The following is an 8,709-nucleotide window of genomic DNA, read 5'->3' as shown; positions in this document are numbered from 1 at the left end:
TCTCTCTCTCACACACACATACACACACACATACACTCTCTCACATGTACACACACACATACACACACTCTCTGTGTCACACACACATGCCTTTGTTTTTATCTATGTACATCTTTACTTCTACTTTTTCATCATGTGGATCTATGCCTGTATTTATATATAGATCATACACACACACACACACACGCACACACACGCACACACACACGCACACACATGCACGCACACACACGCACACACATGCACACACACATAAAATTTATAATCTATCATCTATCTAGAAAGCACTTTATACTGCTAGTTCTTAGTCTTCAATTTACACTAAACATTTTGGTGAAATATTTCTCCTCCTTTGCCTCCTTTGTCTCCCTCTTCTCCTTCTTCTTTCTCTGTCTCTGTTTCCTTCTTCTCCTCTTCTTCCTCTTCTTCCTCCTCTTCCTCCTTTTCCTCCTCCTCCTCCTCCTCCTCCTCTTCCTCCTCTCTGTCCTCCTACTCCTGGTACAGTTTCCAAGGTTCTGTATATCATGTGTACAGTGTGTTCCATCCTGGCTTTTGTGTCTCCTGCAACATGCTATCCTAGCCAGCACTCTCGCCGGGTCTCTCCCAGGAAGCATGTGTAAGGTAGGTATGGAACACTCAGGGAATTCATGCTTGGTCACCAGGTCACTAATCACAGGCAACTGTAGTGATACCCTCTGCCAGCAGAATATATTAATTGTCTGGATTCCTATCCTAAAGGTGCTGCCAAGAACTCTTGCCATTCCTTTTGTTGAGGTATCCAGGAGTTTGGGACTCCCTCCTATCCTGGTCCACTCTGACCTGGTGCTGACAAACTGGACCAAAAGGAACCCAGAGGGGTAAGGAGGGAAAGGGTTCTTCAGATAGCAACAGACTGAGGTTCAGGAAAGACTCAGGACTTCAACTGTCCTCACAGAAAAGGCTCAGGGTCTTAGGGCTACTTTATAGTGAGTCATGTACGCCCATTCATTTGCCTTAGGGGTCCAGTGAAAGCGAATACACACATTTAAACCTGAGATGCTTCTTCTTCCTGGGCTCTCGGCACTCTGGCTTGCTGCTTCCAGTTCCCATCTGGATTCTCGATCGGACCTTCAGCCTGCAGTTGTAATAATCATGCTGGGCTGTTGTTTTCTCAGCATGTTCCAAGCTCCACTCAAGTCAGGCTAGGACTGGCTGTCAGGGGGTGATCCATGTGATTATAAACGCCAGGTCTGTGGGATTCTGATTTGCGCCTTTGATTCCATCTAGTTTACACCATTCCACAGTTGTCCTGGGCACAAAAGCATTTATCTATTGACTTCTCAACAAACAACAAATCCATGGAAACTTCCTTTTCACAGTCAAATCTGTCTCAAGTGATCTACGCAAGGCAGCATTTACTTTTGTAATCAATTAAAGCAGCAAAAGAGAAGTTGAGGCTGGACGTAAAGGGACCTTCCTTGACATGATGGCTGTAGGTAGCCATGCAGTGCTAAAAGAGATGGTTGAGATCTGCTGTGGACACTTCCAAGAGACCCTTCCTTGTAAGAACTGGGGAGGGCTCTTCTCATCTAAGGACTAGTGAGCCTTAGAACTTTGTGCTTTCTAGGATGATGATGTCATATGATGATGATGTCATATGATGATGTCATATGATGATGTCATATGATGGTGTTATATGATGTCATGGTGGTGATGTCATATGATGTCATATGATGGTGGTGCTATATGATGATGTCATATGATGATGATGTCATATGATGATTGTTATATGATGTCATATGATGGTGATGTTATATGTTGATGCTATATGAAGATATCATATGATGGCATCATATGTTGATGATAAGTTTGTTGGTGACTGGGGACTAAATGAACCTTCACATGTGAAGCAGGTGCTTCCCCCTGCTTTGTATCCCCAGCCTTCTTCAGCATTTATTTAGATACAGTTTCTCACATAGCATTTATTTAGATACAGTTTCTCACACAGTGTTTATTTAGATACAGTTTCTCACAGAATGCCCAAGCTGACCTGAAATTCACACTGTAGCATAAGCAGTCCTTGACTTGGTGATCCTTATACCTCAGTCCCTTGACTATCCGGAACGAACCACATACACAATCAGGCCTGGCTTGATCTTTGACCAATTATACAGTAATAAAAAAAACTGATCAGCACTGAAAGGTACTAAATCTAGCTTAGAATTGGAGCGGGCAAGATGATGAACATATGTGCCTGAACCATTGTGGTGACTATGAAGCTGAGTTTATGATTCAAGAGAAATAGAGAGGAAGTTTGAAGGGGAATGGATCTGCACTGGGGTGACAGGGTTGAAAACAACCACAGGAAATGAATGTCCCAGCAAGTGAGATACAGGGCCCAGGATGGAGATGCAGGCCTGGGGCTTCCCCACCATATTTCTTCTGGGCGATCTTCTTCCTGAGTCTTTTAAGGTATCTACCCAGAGCTTATTAATGCTTTGAAGAAATGAAAGAAACAGAAGCAACCCCCCACCCCCCAGCAGTTCAGTATTGAGACAGAGCAGCCCATGATGGATGTCAGAAATCAGAATAAACAGTATGTTTAGAATTCCAGGAGAACAGCAGAGAAAGCCTGGTGCTGGGGCAGATGCTGATCTAAGGTCCCTCCTAATAGGTGGGCAGGATTAGAGTAACTGGAATGGGATCTACACTGAGAGACATCTGAAGAGAAGCAAGCCTGAGTGTGTGCCTGTACAGAGGCACAACACTGTCACTGTCAGCTGAGATCTGGTTTCTGCAGTCTCCCAGTGGCTCATTGTCCATCCTAGGTGTGTGTCAATACATACACGTGCCTGGGTATTACAGATGAGTGTGGGAGCCTGGGTACCTGGGACCTCAAGAATTATATCTGGTTATGAACTGAATTGTTGTTTTTTTCTTTTTCTCTTTGTCATCGCCAATAACTACAACGCGACCAGACCATTGGAAATAGGGTAAGATGTCCCTGTAGAACCACCCACTGTTACCTTTAAAAGCTCTTGATAAAACGAGGCTGGGGAGCATGGCCAGCTGTACGGACAGCACAGCATCAGCTGCCTATGAGCTTGTGAAAACTCGAAGAAATGTGTTAAAAAGTCAATAGTTCAAGCATTATCTCTGATGGAGGCTACCTTGTAAGGGTTCGGGGATCAAATTTTCTTAACCACATGTTCCTGTCTGTCCACGGTAAAATGTGTAGTGTAAGAAAACAACAAACCGTGACTCCGTAAAAACTCACAGAGATTTCTTATCTCTGTAGAACGTCTGCAAAAGGCCAGATACAGGCAGGTCACAGTGACAGGAGGGTCCCTTTGAAATCCCTTCTCACCTGATGGACTGGAGCCCTCGTGGGTAGGTCTGGTCTATAGTCATAGGCTCCTGGGGGGCAGAGCTGGAAGAGAAGCCACAGTTGCTCGCTGCTCACACACCCTCCTCAGCTCTGTGAAGGATGAGGGTGGCAGGCAAAGATTCCCCAGGCTAACACCTCTACTGGACCGTGGCCATGCGTGACTCACATCCGCTTTGCTGTTTTGAGGTTTGAGCCTTGGCTTTGCTTTCTCTTGAGATGCTGTGGACAAAGCAGATGTGTGCCACTACTCATCTGGGTTACGAATCAGGTCAGATTTGGATCTGATGGAAAGGCAGGTAGATGGCAGGTTGATTAGAAATGACCCTACTTTCTCTCTCTTTATTTTTTCCTTCTCTCATATATTACATTCTAAGCACAGTTTCCCCTCCCCCACTCCTCCCAGTCCTCCTCTCACCTCCCCTCTCCCCTAGATCCACTCCTACTAGCCTCCCCCCCCCCCCCCCCCAAAAAAGCAAGCCTCCCAGAGGTATCCTCCAAACATGGCCTGACAAAGTTCCAAATAACAGCCCCTCATATCAAGCCTGGATGAAGCAACCCAGTAGGAGGAAAGGGGTCCAAAGAGCAGGCAGAAGAGTCAGAGACACTATGCCACCCTCACTGTTAGGAGTTTCACAAGAACACCAAGCTACAGACAACCACAACATATGAGCAGACGGCCTAGGTCATACCCATGCAGATTCTGTGACTACCACTTCAGTCTCCATGAGCCCCCATGATCCCTGCTTAGCCCTTGATTCTGTGGCCTGTGTTCTCACAGTGTCCTTACCCCCTCTGGCTGCTACAATCTTTCCTGCCCCTCTTCCCTAGGGTTCCTGGGGCTCCACCTACTGTTTGGCTATGGGAATGACAGGCTTCCAGCCCCTGCTCTGTGGCACCATTTCATCCTAGTTAGAGCTCTAGTCAGGTACAGAGGCACACCCATAATGTTCACAGTTAGCAGGCAAGGACAGGAGGATTGTGAGCTTGGGGACAGTATGCAATAATAGTGCGACCCTGCCTCACAAACAAACAAACAAACAAAAACAACCCGAAAAGTAAAGAGGAGGCTAGGTTAAATTCTGAAACCACGCCTGATCAGGCACCCGAGAATAACCATTCTATGTCCCTAGACAAGTCTCCTCTCTTCCCTGAGCCACAGCTTCAGGTTCCTAAAAGAGAACATGGGATCCACTTTGATCACTCACTCCAGCTCCAAGACCCCTTAGCTTTGGGCAAAATATGATGTGACCCTAAATGGCCAGACACCTCTTGCTAAGAATAGTCCAGCGTGGTTCCCGTGACTCTCCCACTAGGGCGGAGGGTAGGATCATCAAGGCTGTGGAAAACAGCCGGAGTCCTCAGATCATAGGAACGTGGCTCTAACTGACCTGGTCTTCTTCCTTCCTTGGCCTCTTCCCCCAGTAACCTGGAGAGCATCATTTCTTTTCCGGGGGGAGAGAGCCTGCGGGGCTTCATCCTGGTGACAGTCTTGGTGGAGAAGGCAGCAGTGCCCGGCATTAAGGTATCCCCTTACTTCATAGCACCTTCATCTTTAGTCAAGAACTCACCCTGTCCTCTCCCTATGGTGGTTTTCCCCACAGAAACAGACACAGGCCTCCTCCTCATAGGGATGACTAGGAAGGAAGAGATCTGAGTTCTAGCCTGTGGTGTTTCCTTTTAGCCTGGAGTGAACCAATTTCTCTGTCTACACACAGGCACCACGAGCAGGGTGCAACAGACACCACTAGCTGTCCCTAGCTGTCACTGTGCTTCATGGCCCTGCAAAGGCTAGAGTCCCGTAGGTCAAAAAGAAAAAGAAAAATCTGCTTTTATCTGTTTTATGAAAAGACAGATAAAAGAAAATCCATACTTGAAGGAGCAGGCAAACTTGGCCCACTGAAATAGCAACTGAATTAAGACCTGAGTTGCGGATGGGGACATATATTTATTTCAAGATACCAACTCTTCAGATATGCAGAAGAAATGGTCTCTTCCAGATAGCAGGCATCATTGAAGTCACCCAGGTGACCCAGACCTGAGGGGCCTCAAAATTCATTTTTTTCTCCCTTTCAGATCTCACAGGTTATAGCAGGGCAGGGTATAAGACAATTGACAATAAACCACGAGCTCTCATATCTGACGTTTAGATTAATATAGATTTATGGCTTTACTGAATGCCTGCTCTGTGGTGGAGTGCCAGTGATGGCACAGAGGGAGTTGTGGACCTGGGGCATCTGATGTCTGATATCACACAAGAACTTTGCAGTGAGACTGTCCCAGCTGGGGATGCCAGAGTAGAAACGACCGTGATATGGGAAATCCAGAAGGAATTAGAAAACACTAGCGCTGAGGCCCATGATGTCCCAATTTATGCCAGAGATATTTCAGCAGTGTGGGCTGCTCCGCGGGGATCTGCATCCTGCGTGGGTTTTAGTGAAAAATTACTTCACAACACCTGAACTGAGAACGTGAATCTCATTCCTAGGCTCTAGTTCAGGGAGTGGAGGCCATTCGGCAACACAGCCAGGACACCCTGCTGGAGGCTCTGCAGCGGCTGAGACTCTCCATCCAGGACATCACCAGAGCCTTGGCCCAAATGCATGGTAAGATGCTGGAGCCTCCAGTGGCCTGCCTGGGCAGGCCTTACGTGGATGATGGTGATTCATCTCTCCACAAGATGGCGCTGGTGTTCTACCTTTATTTTTCGTAAAGCACCCCAGAGAGGTGTTTTTTTTTTTTTCCGGTTGGCAGAAATATTTTTGTAGAATCGTTCTTTATATTTTCGTGTGATTGGGGTAGTTTTCCTTCTTCAGGGTCCAGATACGCCTTTGGCAGGCTGAGCTTTTGCTGAAGCCTAGGAGATTGCATGGGTCGCAAGGGGGATGTTGGCTGGTTGTGCTTCAGACTCTCAGGTTGGGCTTGCTGGTGGTCAGGGCTGTCCCATGGAGGTGTCTGCAAGCCCCTCAAAGCCATTTGCTTCTCCTCTCTGTGGCTTCTGAGACACCTGAGCCTAGCCTTAGGCTTTTCTGGCCAGTACCAACAGGAGTTGGTGCGGCAGGCAGGAGCAATTGGCACACCCTTCCCTGATAGGTCAACTCTTGTTCTGGAGTTACAAAATGTCTGGCAGGCTCTTTAATTTTCACGAACACAGAAATCTACCAGTTGTGCTTGCTGAGAGTTGAAGGCAGGATCGAGGGATGAGCGTGGCCCCCCTTAGTGGGAGAAAGAGTCAAGCACCACTTTCCCCGAGTCTTGGTTTCCTAAGAGGAAGATTCAAGGCAGTAGTGTCCATGAGGCACAAGGGAAGAAGGAGAAGGTTTGTAATGTTGTCACCTTATGAGAGGCTCAGTGCTGTCCCCCTGAGATCACAGGATCACTCATTTCTAATATTAGTTGGTTTCCCAGATGGTGAGATGCATCTTAGCTTTGCCAAGACACCCTGGGATCATTATTCTTAAGCATCTCCAGATGTTGACCAATGGAGTACTTGGGAAGATTTTGGTACTCCCCAGTAAGTAACACTATGTACTCCTTAGTCACACTGTAGTGTCTAACACAGGCTCCCCCAGCGATAGTTTTTGATAGTTTTGATAGTTTACAAGCCCAGAAAGACCTTCGTGATCCTCTGAAGGAGGTCCAAGGATCCAGGGAGCTCCCCAGTATACTCCTTCCATCCCGTTTGATCCTAAGACAAGTTTCCCTATCCAGTGGGAGTTTCAAGGTCTCAAAACTAGCTGTATCCACACACATGGGGAAGGGGAAGGACATGTGTTCACACTTTTCAAAGACGACAACAGCACCCTCCATACCATCCCATGAGTCCCTCAGTGTGGGCAGGCCCTCCTCCCATCTCAGGATGGAAGATATATCCCAGCCTCTGACATTCTCACAATCAAAATAGGGCAATAGTGAGCACAACAAGTCCAAAAATGGCCAGTGAGTTTTCACCCCGAGTGCTGAGGCACCATGGGAAACTCAGTAATCCTGGTGCTGCCAAGTAGACTGGCAAATCAGACAAGGACACACAGCTAAGGACCTAAGGGCCTTCTCATGATTCTTCCAAACTGAGCCCACTGTGGTGCTGAGGTGCAGAAACAGGCCACCACCACCTTGCCTATGCAGGCACCTTGCCAACAGTACAGTGTCACAGAGAGAGGAGTGGGTCAATATACTATAACAGTAACCATAAAAGAGAGATTATGTTAAAAAAAAAATCAAGTGCTGGAAGGCACAGGTAGGGGCTCATGCATGTCCTTGGGACGGTGTCTGGTCTGCAGCTGCTGCTTTTGTGTATGGTTCAGAGAACTTAGCTGGGTGGATTCCCTCTGTTCCCAATCCCCCAGATAGATTTTACCAGATAACCAATCGCTGTTTTTAGAGACCAACTTGAGCAAAGCATCCTGGGTTTACTCTTTCCCTCAGGACAGACTTCCTTCCCAGGCATAAAAATGCCTTTTGTGGACATCAGAGGCCCACTGCGCTGCAAGCCAAGTCCCCAGGCCTTTGCCCAGCTTAACATAGTTGTACAAATAAGGTTTGTTTAATGCCTTTTGCAAGCAAAAGTTCTCCATTGAAATATGGTCATGGGACTGTTCATTAGTTCTTACATAAGAAATGGTTCAGGAAGAGCAGGTTGGAGATATAGTACCCCATACTTTCTTCTAAAGTCTTTATCCTTTGTACTTAAGTTCTTAATTCATCTGTTACTATCATCTGCATATACTATGAGATAGGAAGTGAATTCAGTTTCCCTCTTGCAGGTAACACCAACATGGTCTCTCGTTAGATTTTGTTAAAGGAGGGGGTTTTCTGCGGTGGCCTCTGCTGTTTCCCTTTGGGTGTGTCTTTCTCTGCTCCTTGTGTCCTCAGACTCTTCTTCCTTTTCTCTGGAACATTCCCATCTATACTTTTCTCCTTCAGGGGCCAGCCTATCTCTCAGGAGCCATGAAAAGAAAAACAAAAAACAAAACCCTAAGTTGGGGACTTTGCCCAAGCTTCATCCACTATGGATTGTGGTATTATATCCAATTTCTACCTTATGATAGGAAAGCAGGCAGAGAGACAAGAGGCAGCATAAAATATTAGCCAGCATTTCCTGATGACCCCTTCTAAGTCATTTGTCGCAGTTGCTGGGTAGTCTTTATTTGTCACATGCTATCTTCACCCAAAGACCCTTCTCTGGTGTATGACACCCTCATTGGCTATCCAGTTTCTTTGTGTGTGAATGCAGTGTCTGAGTCTGTGTTTTCATGTGCAGGGTAACTTGTGTTTCTTTCAAAGTAAGGCAGATGCCGAAATTCTGTTTTAGCAGTCGTTATTTGCAATTTTGTGTTTAGCAAACA

The 8,709-nt window shown here is 46.6% G+C and overlaps 1 protein-coding gene across 1 annotated transcript in view; it reads left to right on the top strand.

Annotated features, from left to right (window-relative positions):
* The window catches only part of LOC114616140 (indoleamine 2,3-dioxygenase 2), a gene marked incomplete at both ends in the record, with an annotated part of 11,401 nt that extends 5,431 nt beyond the window's left edge, over positions 1–5,970 (top strand). The window contains 4 exons of the mRNA XM_028761666.1: positions 739–857; positions 2,958–2,972; positions 4,790–4,889; positions 5,853–5,970. Of these exons, the coding sequence (XP_028617499.1) occupies positions 739–857; positions 2,958–2,972; positions 4,790–4,889; positions 5,853–5,970 (352 nt within the window). The remainder of the gene's footprint in view (positions 1–738; positions 858–2,957; positions 2,973–4,789; positions 4,890–5,852) is intronic.
* Between the last annotated feature and the right edge of the window lie 2,739 nt (positions 5,971–8,709).

This window comes from Grammomys surdaster, unplaced genomic scaffold (genome assembly GCF_004785775.1).
Source record: "Grammomys surdaster isolate TR1022 unplaced genomic scaffold, NIH_TR_1.0 301712, whole genome shotgun sequence".
NCBI lineage: Eukaryota > Metazoa > Chordata > Mammalia > Rodentia > Muridae > Grammomys > Grammomys surdaster.
The sequence above is the reverse complement of the archived record's forward strand: the minus strand, read 5'-3'. Positions and strand labels throughout refer to the sequence as shown.